The sequence below is a fragment of the Scardinius erythrophthalmus genome (assembly GCF_964197995.2).
Source record: "Scardinius erythrophthalmus genome assembly, chromosome: 17".
Lineage (NCBI taxonomy): Eukaryota > Metazoa > Chordata > Actinopteri > Cypriniformes > Leuciscidae > Scardinius > Scardinius erythrophthalmus.
The window spans coordinates 26081799-26100787 of record NC_138237.1 but is presented as its reverse complement, the minus strand read 5'-3'; the positions used below and the strand labels follow the sequence as shown (position 1 = coordinate 26100787).

Here is an 18989-nt window from a genome sequence, read left to right as displayed (position 1 = left end):
AATATTAAGATCAGTTGGATTAAATGATAGAACAAATGTGTTAAACTGAACGAGAAGAGATGCAAATGAAACGTTTTAATAGCATTAATAAAAGGTATGTGAATTAAAATTTTATATAGATGAGACAATTATTTCTTGTCACACCTCGTTATTTGGAACTATTGAATCTGCCTTCACCCTCTTCCTTGGACTTGGACGTTACAGAATCCTAGAAAAGATTGTGTGTGCCATTTTTTTGTGATTTTGAATTTTTGTGTTTTATTTTCCTCTTCACAATGGATCTGCAGGTAAGACTGTTATACCTGGAGCAGATGGACCATTTGCTGGGGGATTATACCCATGACTTTTTAGATCTGGCGTGCCTTACACACATGACGAAATCGTGTTCAGCATCTTCTTCCACGCCATGCCTGAGCGAGCAGGTGAAGGCACGCCTGCCAGCGAATGCCAGCTAAAAACCTGAGGAGGACACCAGCCACACTCCCAACCCAGAGTCCAGCCAGAGAGATGTACACGACGCCTGAGCCCAGCGCATCGTCAGGAGGAGCGAGTACACGAGTACACGTCCGACCAGGTGTGTGAGCTGGCCACATCATCCATCGCTGTGGGAGTTTTAGTGGAGATCGAGGGAATTGAGCCCTGCTCACACTCTCACCACTGTGAGTGAGTTCAAACTGGACTCTATGAAGAGGATGATTCCCTACCACAACCCTCTCCCACCAAATTTGGTGTTATTGCCATGGGATTTTAAGGTATGGTTGCTAGGTGAACTTTGTTTTGGAACCTTCAGAAAACTTTAACTCGATTGGAATTTTTTATTTTATTTTTTTACTTTGCTGATTCTAACTAACTGAAGTAAGTATTAATTATAACAAAATAACACTGGTTTCGACTGCTTTATTTGAATCACTTTTCACAAAGTATTTTATCACAATGCAATAATCATATTTCTTGGCCTACATTCCTGAAATCAAGCTAATCTCAGTGTAAACTTAAGTATGAAGTGCATGCATTAGCCCTCTTTACTAGTCTTGTACACATACAGTGCAATCAGCACACATCAACATACAAAGGAAGATATAAATGACCAGACAGGCCTGTTTACAAATGTGCAAATTTGCCTAGTTACAATCAACAGCCAGATACACTCATGCTTTTTAAAGGGAGTGCTATATTTTTTGCAAGATCATCCACTGCACCGTGTGGTCATCATGAGTGAGAGCTCATTTACACTTTTTCTTTTTTAATTTCCTATTAATATGTTTAAACCTAAACTAGAACATTCTTAATTTAATAGCTCATCTGTCTTTTGACTTCATTTAAAGGCGTTAGTCGTCTTGAGGAACAGCTTGCAGTGTGTCGAGGTCCTCAGACGGCCCCTGCAGATCCTCCATTGACTCAACATTATTTTGTGTGGGCTGACATGTTTTCTGAGCGTCAGTCCTGAGTTTCTCAAGGTCACTGTCACTTCAGGGATAAAAGAAAGCGGATGAATTATTCAAGACGATGAGAGAAATGCAAAGAGAGAATAATACAGAGAACAGATGTTTTCATATTTGATATTGAAAGTATGGGTCTGACACAAGAGTGAAACAATACATTTGTTTGTTTAGCAAAATATAGTTGCAAAAATCAGTGAAGACATGATAATTTTTTTGAAGACAGTTTTAACGTGACCTTCATATAACAAAAAGAAAGGAAAAGTGTTCCAAAGTTTGAGGTTGATACGATTTTTTTAAATATTTTATTTGATTAAAAACACAGTAATATTGTGAAATAGTATTACAATTTAAAGGAACTGTTTTTTATTTTAATATATTTTAAAACAAAGTTGATGCAAAAAGATGCAATGCTGAATTTTCAGCATCATTTTTTTAAAGATGAAGATAAAGTGCATTTTTTGAAGACTCTGGTCTTCAGTGTCACATGATGATCCTTCAGAAATCATTCTAATATACTAGCGGAATGATCGGCGCACTAGGTATCACTCGAAAGCTTAAAAACTCAAAATACATCCTGTGAATAATGTTTCGAAATCGGACACTGCGTTACCATAGAAACTGTCATTTAAATCCTTTTAGTGGCTCCTCCCTCTAGTGGGTAGTTTCATATTACAAAATGTATTTTAAATATATTTTATAATCATGACAAATCGCATATCGCCAGAAAGGAATGAGACTCAATGTTTGATATTTGGTGACTGTTTTTTGATATAAGTGATACTGTGACAGAAATGTATTAATTAGTTACAGGAGAACGCATAATAAACAATTCAATGGAATGTGGGAGACACCCGGTGGCTATTTTTGGTACAGCGCCTTTCATTTTTGTGATATCAACTTCAAATTTGTAACACAATCTGGGGTTAGACATATGGCTTTGATTGTAAAGCAATTTTAGAGTAAAGAGTATTTAGTAAAATATATATTTTGTATAAAATAAAACATGTTACTTGTTTTACAGTAAACTTAAAGTTCTATCACTTTTTTACACTTTCATTTTAGGTCTGTCTTCCAAAGCATACATGAATTACAACCATTTAAGTTTGGAGAGTGCATTTTCACATTTACGCTCAAAAAGGAGGGTGACAGTAAAGGGGTTAAAAATAAATGAAGGCATCTAAAAGTTTGAAGACTTATGACTTTTATATAACAAAAAGTTTAAATCCGTTAAATTAGTTGAATACATATTTTTCATCACAAATCCTTCCCTCGTGGGTCAAAATGACCACAAGCCCTAAATTTAAAAAAAAAAAAATTCAGAAAGCTTATATCATTTCATTTTTATAATATTTTTTTCTATTTTAATGCTTTTTTTGTGGAGATTTTTATTACTTTTTATTTTATATACCTTTAAATTACTAGATTGCATCAATAAATAATATAATTTAAGCACATTCTTTCAACTTAAATTCAAAATAACTCACCAATGCATACAATAACCAGCTCAAATCGGCTCAAAATATCTCACATTGGGTCAATTTGGATGTCTCTGTCGATCTCTTGTGGAAAAATAAATAATATAACATGCCACTAGATGGCCTTATGACCTATATGGAGCAAATGGACTCTTCTGCTGGGTCCTACAGTCAGTTCTCGAGTTTATCTCTTCAGTATGCATTCAGATACACATGTAGACATTGAAAAATAATTTTTGGTAAAGTTTTATCATTTTTAGTTTTAATTTTGAACATTTCAAATGTGTACCTTGTACTATTTGTACTGAAGCATTCCTCGCATTACATTCATTCCTAAGGGGGTCAAATTGACCCGTGAGGGAAGGATTTGTTACTTTTTCACATAAACTCAAATCCAGTCCATTTTTTTTAGTGTATTTGTGGTTCAAGTGCGACAAAAGTCTTAAGGTCTTGGACCACTCCGCTGAACACTCAATTTTCAAAAAAATTAATTAAAATAAAAGAGTTTCGGGTCAAATTATCCCGAGGGAAGGATGAAAAACAATCACATCCACATAAAACTGCGCAAATTTATGTTATAATTACATTGCAATCAAAGAACAATTGAAAAGTTCCCAGTACACATTCAGATCTAACTCACTTGTAAAGGTTGTTTTTCTTACCTAAGAGGAATAAGGACAATCCCAGTGACAAGATTTAGCTGCTCCACTATCCAGACACGACTTGGAGAGTTCAGCTAAATGAGGGGACAACCCAATTAATTCATTATTATTATTATACATTATATTATTATACAGACATTTACAGTACTAACATTGAGACGGGAAATATTGGTGTCTGATCCAGTCTTGTAGATCCAGTTCATAGTTTTCTGTAGAATCACTGCCTGATGTGTCAGATGCTTTAGGTACTCTGAACTCTCTTGGGTCTTCTCGTGTGCTTCTCCCACCTATTAAAAACAGCATTTATCAAAATCAAGACTAGATTCAAGGCAAAACAAATCTGCTCATTTTGTATGGGCTTGTAACCATTCACCTGCTTCCTGTATATGCCGTAACGCTCCTTTTCATGCCTCAGCGCAGCACGGAAATCTCCTTTACTTTCATGCACCTTTGCCAATAAGTGATGACTGTAGAGAAGGACAGGATCATGAAATGTTTTCTTCAGGTTCAGAACATATGAGTACTACTGTATCCACAACAAAGTGGCTTGTTTGTGTTTCTGTTCACCCTTCACCTTTGTGCCAGTTTGAGAGATGAGGGTCCCTGATATTTGGAGGTCAGGGCAAGGGCGTTCTCCAGGAACTTCAGGGCAAGATCACAGGCCATCATGCTATGAAGCACAAGGCCTATTTTACTCTGTACAGGACATGAACGCAAAGTATGCTTAGGTTAAAGGTGCTTTAAAACAATTTTGTGCATTTAGTACATACTGTAAACATTTGCAAAGATATTCATGAGCATTACTTATATATATATATATATATATATATATATATATATATCCCAGAAATAAATTACATTTACTGAAATAAAAATAATGGTAACATTTTACAATAAGGTTTCATTAGTTAACATTAGATAATGTATTAACTAACATGAACTAACAATGAACAAAACATTAGGTTCAGTATTTATTCATCTTTGTTAATATTAGTTAATAAAAATAAAGTCACTCATTGTTTGTTCATGTTAGTTCACAGTGCATTGACTAATGTTAACAAACACAATTTTTGTTCATTTTAATAATGTATTAGTAAATGTTGAAATTAACAAATGTAGAAGTATTATTCATTCTTAATTCATGTTAACTAAAGTAGTTAACTGTTAACTAATGAAACCTTATTGTAAAATGTTACCGAAATATTTCACAATATTTTTACTGTTTTTTTTTTTAATCAAATTAAATGTAACCTTGGTGAGCATGAGACTTCTTTTTAAAAACCTTGAAGAAATCTTATATATACATAGTATATAAATCTGTACCTACATACTAAAAATATCTTTCAGCAGATGTACACAACATAAAATAACAGAATCAAATGTATAAATCAATATACATCTCTTAACTAATATGGGAAAATATACAAGAATTATAAAAATGTAGTCAATTATAAAAATGTAGTTTAAAATAGTTGAAGATTGAGTACAGCATGTCACACTGCAGGCCACTTGGTTTGTTTTCAATGTCCCTGTTATTCATTATTATTACATCGCAATGATTATAATAACTCACGTCCAGTAAAGTCATCTCAGGATGGTCTTCTCCACACACCAGGAGCATCAGGTATCGGGCACGGTATAATAATCGCAGCGCTGTCACTGGCTGCCCTCCAGCAAAGCAATAAAGGCCGAGGTGCTTCTACACAAAGAGGAAACAACTTTGTCATATTCGTATATTGACACCAGCATAATGACACTACAGTAAACCATACTTTTAATTGACATAAAGATGATTACGTACATATTCCTGTATAGTGTTGGGATGCTCAATTCCCAGGACTCGTTCACTGATCAGCACAGCCCTCTGCTGGTGACTAAGGGCCTGACAGCATAAAATACAAATTTAATTTCAAAATGTCATTTTTAAAAACTATTTATTTGGGTTCTGAGTTCTTTATTCTTTCATATGTCATTTTCGAGCATGTGATACCTCAGCATAGTCTCCGAGGATGTAGTGTATGCGTCCCAATAGCCTCAGACATACGCAGACGTCCTGATGCAGAGCCCCGTAGACATTAGTGAAGAGACCCAGAGCCTGGCTTATTAACTCACAGCCCTCTTTCAGACAACCTAGTGATGCACAAATGCATATCAAAGACTGTTTGTTTAAATATTCTTTCAACAAATTAATACATTTATTCCATTTGCAAGGATGCATGTTATTGATCAAAAGTGATTTTTCTATTTCTATTCAAATAAATGCTTCTTCTGCTATTTTGATTCACCAAAGAATCCTAAAAAAACAGTTTTCAGCGCAACTGTTTTCAACATTGATAATAATAATAATAAAAATGTTTTTTTGAACAGCAAATCAGCATATTATAATGATTTCTGAAGGATCATGTGACACTGAAGACTGGAGTAATGATGCTGAAAATTCAGCTTTACATCACATGAATAAATTACATTTTTAAATATATTAAAATAGAACAGTTATTTTAAATTGTAAAAACATTTCACAATATTACTGTTTTTACTGTATTTTTATACAAATATATGCAGCATCGGAGACTTCTTTCAAAAACATAAAAAAAATCGTACCAACCCAAAATATTTCAATGGTGAATAGTTAACATGCTTATGTATATCAATTGTTCTTGTGTTTTTTAATTATTATAATTATTTTTATCTTGCTATTACATTCAATAATCCAATAAAATAAAAATACTAAATAAAATAATATTATATCTATCTATCTATCTATCTATCTATCTATCTATCTATATTATATATATATATATATATATATATATATATATATATATATATATATATATATATATATATATATATATATATACATTCACCTAAAGGATTATTAGGAACACCTGTTCAATTTCTCATTAATGCAATTATCTAGTCAACCAATCACATGGCAGTTGCTTCAATGCATTTAGGGGTGTGGTCCTGGTCAAGACAATCTCCTGAACTCCAAACTGAATGTCAGAATGGGAAAGAAAGGTGATTTAAGCAATTTTGAGCGTGGCATGGTTGTTGGTGCCAGACGGGCCGGTCTGAGTATTTCACAATCTGCTCAGTTACTGGGATTTTCACGCACAACCATTTCTAGGGTTTACAAAGAATGGTGTGAAAACGGAAAAACATCCAGTATGCGGCAGTCCTGTGGGCGAAAATGCCTTGTTGATGCTAGAGGTCAGAGGAGAATGGGCCGACTGATTCAAGCTGATAGAAGAGCAACTTTGACTGAAATAACCACTCGTTACAACCGAGGAATGCAGCAAAGCATTTGTGAAGCCACAACACGCACAACCTTGAGGCGGATGGGCTACAACAGCAGAAGACCCCACCGGGTACCACTCATCTCCACTACAAATAGGAAAAAGAGGCTACAATTTGCACGAGCTCACCAAAATTGGACAGTTGAAGACTGGAAAAATGTTGCCTGGTCTGATGAGTCTCGATTTCTGTTGAGACATTCAGATGGTAGAGTCAGAATTTGGCGTAAACAGAATGAGAACATGGATCCATCATGCCTTGTTACTACTGTGCAGACTGGTGGTGGTGGTGTAATGGTGTGGGGGATGTTTTCTTGGCACACTTTAGGCCCCTTAGTGCCAATTGGGCATTGTTTAAATGCCACGGCCTACCTGAGCATTGTTTCTGACCATGTCCATCCCTTTATGACCACCATGTACCCATCCTCTGATGGCTACTTCCAGCAGGATAATGCACCATGTCACAAAGCTCGAATCATTTCAAATTGGTTTCTTGAACATGACAATGAGTTCACTGTACTAAAATGCCCCCCACAGTCACCAGATCTCAACCCAATAGAGCATCTTTGGGATGTGGTGGAACGGGAGCTTCGTGCCCTGGATGTGCATCCCACAAATTTCCATCAACTGCAAGATGCTATCCTATCAATATGGGCCAACATTTCTAAAGAATGCTTCCAGCACCTTGTTGAATCAATGCCACGTAGAATTAAGGCAGTTCTGAAGGCGAAAGGGGGTCAAACAGTATTAGTATGGTGTTCCTAATAATCCTTTAGGTAAGTGTATATTTATATAAATTATTTCAGCCAGATAAAGTCCCCAGATTGAAGCTACTTTGAATGCTCACCTTGCTGGACCTGAGACTGACCACAATGCAAGAGATAAAGAGCATCGTTGGCCCTGGGACTGATGTGCTTTACTACAGGGAAAATGTTAAGGATGTCCTCTTCAGTGAACACAGTTCTGTGCTCAGAATCAAAGTGATACTCTCTTAAAAGAATCTGAAGGAGAGATAGAGACTGGGTAGTTATCAGAGTAAGAAAAAAGCACAATAGTCTTGTTAATAAATCCAATCTGAAATACCTGAATGCCAGTTTTGATGGCAATCTCTCTGAGCAGGGTGTTTCTCTGCAGCCTGCATTTGTCCACGGCCTCCTCCACACTTCCACTGCCAGAAGGAGATGAGATCCCACTCATATCAAATCACAGCACAACATCTATTTGTGTTCAGAGAACTGGTCACTCACCAGGGCAGGCTGTAATGGTAGTACTCCTGGGCCTCGGTTTTGATGGCCACCCAAAGGTCACTGGGAGTGAGGTTGGCCCAGACAGTCACGGTGCCGCCCACAGATGCACGACTCCGCCTTCTCCGACTCCTGCGTCTAGAAGCTAACTTGTCGTTTTGCTGAATGACTCCGGCATCGGCAAAAGAGCTCAGGAAGCAGTTGAGGAAATGGCTGACGGAGGCAGACAGGGCAGATGGTTCCACTGCCTGAGGATTAAGGATACAAGAACCAGTTTGGGCAAAAGTGTCATAATATACAGCATTATATTTGTGATATCCCACTGAGCATTATAAATACCACAAGCAATTTCTGGACACTCACCAAAAGATACGTCTTAAACAGATGTTTTGCACACCTGGTGATCAGCTCACAGAGTGCAATTCTCTGAAAGAGGTTCAAAATAGTTACTTTTTCCAAAAGTAATCATTGTATAATAGGCGTCATACACACATCTTCTCTTCAGATTAAAATGAGTTAGTCTAGTGGTACAATTTTAATTTACATTTATATTTAATCATTTGGCAGACGCTTTTGTCCAAAGCGACTTACAAAGCCCTTCATCTGATCGTTTTTTGAAGGCAGCATAGATGTATCCTTCGCTACATTTGATATCCCACAATCCTGTGCTTTCCATTCTGACAGTTGAGCTAAAAAATAAAGATGGTGTCTGAAAGTTGTGGTTGGTGGTCAGTTTGTGTGTAAATGTTTTTTGAACGACGTTTTCCACTTCTGATGTCATTTCTTGAGAGAAATTGCTATGGTAGTAATTAAATATTCACTCATTTATCACCAAAGCTCTCTCTATTTTGCTGTAGATCATTACACTGTTACGATGCCTCAGAAGTCTGTCTAAAATCAGTTTCGTGAGGTGCCTTCATGCATGGACGCCGCCACAGAAAGACAAACTAAAAATCCAAGGAACCTTCCAGATAAAAACATTTAAACACAAAAATCCAAGGAACCAACAGAAAACAGACGTGACAGGCATGAGTAAAATACACACTTACAAAGACATGATCAAGCCTTTCTTTCTGGGGTATCTTCTGAATATTCTCCAGCACAGCGCCCAGGTAGCGGATGTTGATGCCGTGCTGATGCAGAGCCTCAGTTAGCGTGACGCCGTCTATCGGCATTGATGTGTGATCAAGGCAACTCTTCATCTACAAACACACACAGTTAAAGATGTGATTTTTTTTCCCATTCTGCTCGGGGGTTACACAAGGATAGACATCAGGGATAATATCAGGGTTTTATATCCTTACTCAAGTTTATATCCTTATCTATATCTTCCAATCCTAATAAAAAGCAATAGGGATGCTCGATTATGGCACAAATCATGATCACAAATATTTTTGGTCAATATTGAAATCACAATTATTTAACACAATTATTGGTGAAAGTCTTCTTTCACGTTATTAGTAATTTTAAATATCAGTTGAATTTCACAATTATCAGTACTTCAGCAAAATAAAAAAAAACAGTGTTTTAAAGGAGAACTCCGGTCAATTTTAACATTGAGCTCATTTTTTGTAAATTTGGAGTGCTGTCAATACAGAGAACAACGACAAAAATCGGTGTTGCCTACACCGAGTTATTCTATTTTTAAAATTTGCACCCTGTTGACTTCAATAGGAAAAGTACTAAACCTGCTTTTAGCCTCTTAACATCCTTGATGTGTCATTACAAGTGCACAGAAAATGTGAGTGATTCCTTCTGAGTGAACACGAGTGGATCTGACTGCAGTAGATGTGAAAGATATTTATAAAAATGATGTTATTTAAGCCAGCGCAAATACCTGTGTTTACATCCTGTTTTCGGTTGAAGTCCAAAGTAATCGATTGCCGAGTTCACGCGCGTGATCATAGGTAACTAAACCTATGCGCGTGAACTCGGCAATCGACTACTTTGGACTTCAACCGAAAACAGGATGTAAACACAGGTATTTGCGCTGGCTTAAATAACATCATTTTTATAAATATCTTTCACATCTACTGCAGTCAGATCCACTCGTGTTCACTCAGAAGGAATCACTCACATTTTCTGTGCACTTGTAATGACACATCAAGGATGTTAAGAGGCTAAAAGCAGGTTTAGTACTTGCCCCATTGAAGTCAACAGAGTGCAAATTTTAAAAATAGAATAACTCGGTGTAGGCAACACCGATTTTTGTCGTTGTTCTCTGTATTGACAGCACTCCAAATGTACAAAAAAATGAGCTCAATGTTAAAATTGACCGGAGTTCTCCTTTAAGTTTTTCAGGAAGATGTACTAACAGTGGCATTCAGGTAATCAATAGCCTAAATGTAAAATAACATTGCATAGTCTTACTGTACACATTAAATATAGATTAATCCTTATTAAAGCTAGTTAAGTTATTCAGTCAAGATTCCTGATTGATTTTCCTGTCATTAGTTGTTTGATTATCATTAATGACAGACAGCAGCAGGTATATTAGGCTGCTGTCACTTTAAGAGCTAATACACGGATCCAAAATGCTGATACACACGCGTTTTCTTTCTCAACTGTGTACGGTTAAGCCATAACCCACTGTGTTTACGTGAATACTCTTTAAAAAGGCATTTTGACATTTTTGCCGGATCTGGGCCGACACTGTGTTGCTGTTTGGGTTGTGTGTACGCGTTTATGCGCGTATTGAAGCCCATTTGCTTATACGCATTCGGCTCTTTTGCGGCTTAATGCGCTTTTAATAACACTGTTTAATATCAAACACGTCCTGCAGTTTAGCAACACTAGACTGTATTTTACAATACTCTCTTATTTGGCTGTTTGGATGTTACGTTTGGGCTTTTGGGGAGGAACGAAAGTACACCGCTGTAAAGGAAAGGAAAGTGGCAGCGGCACAAGAATCGGTTTACCTCGATTATGTTGTTTTCATAATTGTTGGAAGCCAAAATCAAAATCGAAAATCAATTTCGATTAATCGCACATCCCTAAAAAGCAACTTACAAATGCAGGGATTTGACTGGAAATGAGGAAGACTGCAGCATCCTTTAACTGCTGTTTCTGTTTCTGGATATCTTCTGCACTTTCCTTGGGGAAACGTACACCTGATAAAAGAACAAATATATTAGTAATGCAATGTTCATATTTAGCCATGCACATATTTCTAATATTATCTGCTCATGTTTACAGCCAAAAGAGCTGCAAGGTAAAAACAGAACCGGTCCAAAAAGCTAACAACACACCTGCACAGAAGACGTTGGGGTTGAAATGTATGTCAAAAGTTTTCCTGAGGGAGGACAAGATATGCTTTATTGAAGAACCCTGCTGGGTGTTATTCACAGGCACAGTTTTTAGGGAAAGGTGCTCTGAATCCTGGTCTGGGAGTGCGACAGAAGTTGAGGATAGCTGAGGCGTAGTAGTTGGGTCACTCTTTAGTGCAGATTTGGCAACATCTTTGATTTCTCTGTCATGCTCAGTACTTTGAGAGACAGTTTCCATAAACATCTGGTATCTGGTGGCATTCATATAAAAAGATTGTTTAGCTCAAAACCTCACAGCAGGTTAATATTTGCATCATGATGTAGAGCTTTTTTTATGCTGTGCATTTCAAATATTTTACTGTCGTAATCGCTATACCCAAAAAATGGATCTTCATAATAGAATGTTTCCTGTTAAACTAAATATTTAAACTTAATTATAATAAAAACACTAAAACAATTCAATATTTTCACGAAAACTGGTAAAACCAGGCCAAGAATCATATTTCACCAAATGCCTGTATTCAGCACCATTAAGATTTTATATCTTGTTTTGATGAAAATTAAGCACATTTTTTTTCCGCAAAATTCTCAGTAATGTATGTGTAATGTTTATTTTAAGTTTATATTTATTTTATTTATTAATATGATATTCTCAATTATGGTTCTCAATAGATTCACATTAGTGAGATAATCTTTTTACTGTATTAAAGCAAAAAATACTTATATTATTTGTATTAAATATTATATATATATATTTTTAAATAATCATTTTTTTATATTTATTTGAAAGCATCAGCAAAATCTTTCCATATTTTTGCAAGGGGAATTGAGGTAGAAATGTGTAAAGTAATATGGAAATGAATGATTATTTAAGATAATAAAAAGTATTTATTATCTTAAAATAGGCTTCATTTTCAACTGTGGGTAAAATATTATTTTTATTTTTTCTTTGGTTTGATTTGGGGTGAAATATGACATTCTTGACAGGTTCCCCTGTGTATTAATCATAAGACAGGTAAATATAATTACCGGTGCTCCACAAAGGCGTCAATGAGTTCCTGTCTCAGGCAGACCAGGCGATGAGGATGTAGCCTTGGGAAGCCCAGTTGTTTACACACAGGACTTAAATCCTCTCCTTCCACAGGAAGGAAGTTGAGGTCGGGTGGGAAGGTAAAAAGTAGATCCAGTATGTAGTGCCGACCATCATTACCCACAATGCCCTTGTGCTCCACCGAGGAGCACAACTCTACAGCTGTATCATCTTTGTTTAGCACTAGGTGGCGCTGCACTCGCAGCTTCTTACTGGGTTTGTCAAGCAGTTCCAGATACCTTCAAAGAGTTTGAAATGTGTGCGGTTACGTATTCAAATATGTTGCTTATGTAATTTCTGACAATTTATTCAGCCTAAAGGCCGATTCACACCAAAAACCATGAGGATAACGATAACTATATTAAAGTCCACACCAACACATGATAATACTCTGTTTATCATAACCGCATGCTACAGTTCTGTCGTCTACCGCTTTAAATGCTCAAGCTCTTTAAGTGGTTCTCAATTCCAGTCCTCGTGACCCACTGCTCTGCACATTTTGTATGTCTCTCTTATCTGACACACTCAGTTCAGTTCATGGAGTCTCTCCTAATGAGCTGATGATCTGGTTCAGGTGTGTTAAATAAGGGAGACATACAAAATGTGCAGAGCAGTGGGTCACGAGGACTGGATTTGTGAGTTTTGTTTTTATCGTTCATCAGCTGGAAAAAAATAGTTCTGAAAGTGCTTCTCCTGTGTCGTTATCATTATAGTTATGGTGTGAACTTTATTCCCTATTCTCATAGAATTAGAACAATTATTATAACTTTATAGTTATCATTATCATTATAACGTGAACAGGTCTTAAAAATGATGCTTTTACCTGTCATCGGACACAACGGTCTTGCCAAAGTCAGTGGAGCCATAGACAACACTCTGTGCTTGGTCACGCTCAAGAATTCCCGGCACGATAGTTTGGGCAGTGACGCGGTAGCCGCGGTAATCGATCACCACAGTGCCAATCAGGTAGAGTTCTTCTTGATCCACTGCCCAATAAGCCCTCACACCGTTCAGGTCAAGAACAGGGGCGGCATGGGCCGCAGCCTCCCCTCCCAGGTCTCTGTATTGGTCCTGCACATCAAAGCCTAAACTGAAGAAAATATTGTTCCAGATGAACATCTGCTGTCGTGGTTCTTCACTAGGGTTGATGGGCACCACGTTACCATCTACCACTGCCATGGCTCCTCGAGTGGCAGTGCTGACAAAATCACTGTTAGCCTGATAAAGTCAGTAAAAGGTCAGTATTAGAAACAGCCTATGTAAATGTTCCTGATGTTACATTTTAGATCAGATTTGGTTTCTAGAGAACAAAGGCCCTGTTTACACCTGGTATGAGTTTTGGTCGATCGGATCACAAGTAAATGAGGAAGACACATACCTGTTCACAACTGGTGTTTTGGTCTCTTTTGTCTACTTTCAACCACTTCTGTCCTGATTTCTTTGAGGGGAGGGTATAAGTACATGTAGTTTTTCAGATCTTTCGATCTAATGGACAAAATAAGCTTGCACAATTTACATATGAACGTGACCAGAGACGATGGAAAAACATACGGAGAGCATCAGCTTTCATTTCTGCTCTGACAGCCGCAAGACACAACGAATGCTGTGAGTGTGTGTTAGAAATCAGGAATGGTGAGAGAGAACATTGTGCTTGGTACATTTTTCATCTTCAAACCAAACTCTGGTCTTCAGCCGACAACGTTTAAATAACCCTAACCCTCTGGCTAGAGCTCTTCCCATAATGTTTACGCATTAGGTCAGTAGGCGGAGAGAAGACAGTCTTTTGTGGCTGTTCGAATAGATTCGACCACACGAGCGTTTACACTATGAAAGCAATCCGGTCGAATGTGTTTTCAACTACCTCTGGAAGTGGTTGAAAGTGGACAAGCTCAAAACTTTTTAGATCCCGTTTACACCTGTATTTAGCGTCATCTATTTGTGATCCGATCGACCAAAAAGCATCTTGATACCAGGTGTAAACAGGGCCAAAAAGTACTTTGTGGAACTGTAAAAGCCCCTTTTGGTTTTAAGTTGAACACATATGATAAGTGGTAAAGATACCTTAAAAACCGCTCTGTCCCTCATCAGACGATCAGTCACGTTTTTTCTCGGAAGCTCTCTTGTGGCCTGAAGTTCTTCATTCCAGTCCCGGGCCTTTGTTCAACACAGAGGGATGAGTGAAAAACTACTTGTGTAACTGGCTTGTGCGCTGACTTTCAACATGTTTACCTGAACAGGCACATGTTCTTCATAACCCAGGCGGAAGGAGATGACATCCTCCGCTCGAACACAGTCCATTGTATGGTCAAGTGCTGGAGCAGTCCAGCTAAACACCTGGAACGGTGTGGCAATCCTTTCAAAGGGGTGTGTGGACCCTCTAAAATAAGAGAGAAGTTGAGTAGTTTCTACATACTCTATTACATTTACAAGAAAAACAACCATATTTTGTATTATCATTTTATTCAGACAACTAACGAACATATTTTGCAGGTAAACAAGATTTAAAAGCTAATTAAAAAGTTAAAGGTAAGTTTATGTTTTATTATTTAAAACAGACAGTACGTTAATGTGTAAATGTGAAATTGCTGTATCTCTGTATCTCCAAAGTTACTTTAATCAGTATAATTACATATGGTATCTTCAACTCAAGCATGTTTTAGCTAGATATTTTGACTATTCATTTCATAATTATACCACGGAAAAAATTGAATATAAACAAACTGTGTGGGTAAATTTCACAAACCTGTCAAGAACATGTTTCAGATTTTATTTCACTTCTGCATCTTGACATTGCATATTTTAAAATTGTTTATTTATTCCAACTTATGATTATCATTATATTCTCATATTCTCACTGCTGTGATAAAGTAATGTTTTACCATATATATTTTTTTTTAATTATATTTTATTTTAAAATGTGTCTTTAAAATATTTATTTTATATTAATATTTATTTTGTATTATCAAAATCTATTAAAAGCAGGACAAAGCATATCAAAAATACTTTACATTGTAAACCACTATGATGCATAAATACTTTATAAATACAGTATATATTTCATTATCCATTTCAGTTGTATCTGACTCTTGGTGATTCTATGGGCCATTACATGGCTTGGGACACACACACAAACACACACACTTAAAACATTTTTTTTTTACTGAAATATTTTGACATTCTATTGAGTAAAATATTGGCACAGTACCCATACTTTAGCACAGTTTGTTGTACTCTTTTCACTTTTTCTGAAAACTGTCATACCTCCTTTTCAGCAAGGCACTGAAGTTCTTCTTAAAAACTGGACTGATATGACCCAGGAGATCCAGCAGAGCATGACTGAGGGCACTAGGATTGGCTGGCTTTGGATTAAAGCTGTAAGTCGTGGATCTAAGTAAAAAAAAAAAAAAGAAAAAAGATTCTATGTATTTGTTTTTCTAGTAGGGCAAGGACACTTTGAAGGGCAACTGTACATTGTAACTCACTGATTTACGTAGAACCCACGAGTTGATGCTGTTATACTGAAGTGTCTGTCTTCCATGGTCACCACATTGAGATACATGAGGTCTCCATGCATCTTTCTGTTTCCAGGAGGAGGATTCCAGCTACTCATGGTCAGAACCTTCAAGCACTCTAAGGACTGTATAAAAGACAGACAATTAAATATTATCATATGCTATCTTCATCTAGCACATTTTTAATGCCATACTGTCAAAGTTCCTCAATTCCTACCTTCCCAAAATCTGTATGAGGTTGCAGAGGTACCAGCAGACGCTCCTTAGAGCCTGGAAGAATGTGATTTGGAGGACTGCAGCTGATGCGCTTCAGCCCGTCACCTCTTCGCTTAGGTTTGCTGCTCTCTGGGATTTAAATTCATTGTGTATTATTTACATGTCTCATGAGGGCTACTGTATAAGGTTATCTTATCTTAACTTCTAAGCCCGCTATCCTACCTAAGTGTATTTGATCCTAAGACTGGTTTCTTACCTTCCATACGATCTTCTGTGACACAGCTGAGAAATGACGGTGAGCTGCCCTCCACTCCATTATAGCCATCAGTAAGGTCAAGGCTCTTTAAAAGGTCTCTGATGTGGCGTAAATGGATACGCACTTCTCGAACATTGTACGGCTCTTTGACATAATTAAAAGGGGAGCGGGAAGACAGATTTATGGCTATTTGTCACTGGTATATATGTCTAAAATGTAAGATTTCAACCAGTTTACTATTAGGTGAAGTTTCCAGTGAAAGCTTAATTGATCAACTATATCGATGTGATTTAGTGCGGTAAATTTTCGGGGCTTACCCTCCACAACCCTCAGAACGGAGCCCTCCTGAAGGCCTGGTATGGATGTAAGGTGGGTAAAGTTGTCAAGAGTGACTCCATTCAGCTGCAGGGAGAAGCAGGTACGCCGACAGGTCTCCTCCCGGTCCATCAACACTTGCTTAATTTCTTGTACCATCGCTAAAGGTGACACCTTGAGTGCAATAAAGACAGATAGATGGATGGATGGATGGACAAATACACAGACAGACATTAAATAAATAGACAAACAGACAGACAGACGGACAGACCTGGAAGTCAGTGGGTTCTGTTCCTGGAGCTTGGATCTTCACGGTGAATCCCGCATCCTCAGATGGGTCCATGTCAGGGACAGCAGGAAGCTCTTGTTTTTTGCAGTCGTCCTCAACCTGTTCTGTCATACCGTCTGCTGGGGTGTCCAGCACATGCTCACTGGTTATGGTGTCAGGGCTGGGTGCTGGGTGGAAAATACAAGAATATAAATATAAAGTGGAATACCTACAAGGTACAAAAAGAGTTAGAAACATTCACACATTTTTATCGGCACTACAACACAAATACCTCACAGAATTAGGGGCTGTGCTGCTTTTAATTATTTGGTTGCATTTAATTTATTTCTAAATATTATTTTCATGTTATGTCTGACTGATATTAAAATTCTATGCTATTTTGTCTAAAATAAATAAACTAAAATGTTTTAAATGCTGCAGGTGAATTCAGGCATCACAACATCATGGATATTCATTATTTAATTACTAGTGTTAATAAAGATTAAACTTAAGTAAGCAATACATGACAGCATTATAGAAAGTGGGGAATATGAGCATGCACAATTAAATATAATACCAATTTAAAAAATCAGTGTGGTACCAGTATTCCTAGACAGAATACACACCTTTAAAGTTCGGAGTGGCCAGAAACAGTTTATCAACCATAAAAAGCGTGAAGCGTTCATTCTCATCCTCTTTTTGTTCTACCTGTGTCACAGCGAGTGTTTTCTGCTCAGATTCCTGCAGTGATAACCCCGTGCTCTTCTTCAGCGCTTCCAGGTCCCACTGCATCTGTTCTACTTCTGTCTTTTTCCATATCAAATCCTGGGACAGGCTTTGCTCCATCTCCCCTAACTCATGCTCCACCAGCCCAAAGCTAATCTCTGTAATGCCTGGTTGCTCTACATGAGATATGTTCTCCTCCACACAAAGAAGAAGCTCTGCAGTTGTAGTAGCTTTCTCATTAGCATGCTCTCTTGTCATCTCTAGCCTCTCAGAAGTCTGTGCGTGTTGCTCTGAGTCTGGTTTTTCCAGTGCATCTTGGTCTTCAAAGTCATCCGGTTGTGCTACGAGTTCCAAGGCTTGTGCTTCCCTTTGAGTCTTTAGAAGCAAAGGATCTTCAGTTGTAATGCCATACGCATGTTGCATCTTCATCACGTCCAGATGTGTTTGTGCTGCACTGTTTGGACAATGTTCATTCAATAGCTTCTCATCTTGTTTCTCCTCAGTGTGCATCACAGATTCCTCGCGTCTGATGTGCTGCTCTGTTTGAGTCCAACCATCTTCTCTCTGACTGATGTCAATGTCACTTTTTGAGGCATCTAGAGAAGATGCAGCAAGCACAGGAATGCTAGCTGGAACAGAAAGTGAAGTTTGACTATTTGCAAATAACCCCGTCCCATGACCAAGGAGAGAAGTGTCTGCTCCACTTCCATGAGTGCATATTCGGTTTTGAGCAGCAGGTATTTTGTATAGGGATGACAGAAGGGGCCATTCATCCTCTATAGAGCGTAACTGATGTGTGCCTGCAATGTTTGTGCTTGGCGGCCCCAACAGCTCTCTATTCTTCTCTCCTCCATTTCGCAGATTGCTTTCATCAACTCCATCCTCTCTTATGGCATCTTGTGCTTGCCCCCTGACTCGAAGGTTGCTGCTAAGAACGATGTCCGGGAATAGGAGATGATCTTGGTCCAGAACAGGAGATGCCAGCAGGTCAGCTGAAGTTCTTGAAGGAGACAGACTTTCTATATCGCTATTTTCCTGGGATAGCAGCAGAGACAGCTCCTCAGTCTGACGCCCGACTTCCTTGGCGTTAATAATCTCAGACACCTTGCGGCAACAACTAAATATGTTCCCCATGTTGTCCATCTCATTACCAAAGAGCAAGAACTGTAATGCTGGACAAACAAAGCCCACTGTGAGTCAGCTAATAAATTAAAATGACCT

At 37.7% G+C, this 18989-nt stretch overlaps 1 protein-coding gene across 1 annotated transcript; it reads right to left on the bottom strand.

Annotated features, from left to right (window-relative positions):
• Window positions 1-884: 884 nt before the first annotated feature.
• cluhb (clustered mitochondria (cluA/CLU1) homolog b) lies at window positions 885-18902 on the bottom strand (the record flags this gene model as incomplete). Its single annotated transcript, XM_081391486.1, has 26 exons — window positions 885-1467; window positions 3580-3653; window positions 3732-3866; window positions 3953-4046; window positions 4154-4275; window positions 5153-5278; window positions 5381-5461; window positions 5570-5709; window positions 7723-7876; window positions 7959-8043; window positions 8123-8367; window positions 8483-8545; window positions 9169-9321; window positions 11129-11229; window positions 11368-11636; window positions 12415-12714; window positions 13299-13693; window positions 14537-14629; window positions 14705-14852; window positions 15737-15862; window positions 15958-16112; window positions 16205-16332; window positions 16460-16603; window positions 16777-16948; window positions 17046-17230; window positions 17669-18902. 26 exons carry the CDS (start codon window positions 18900-18902, stop codon window positions 1329-1331), a joined length of 5061 nt encoding a protein of 1686 aa, XP_081247612.1. The 3' UTR covers window positions 885-1328.
• Window positions 18903-18989: the final 87 nt, after the last annotated feature.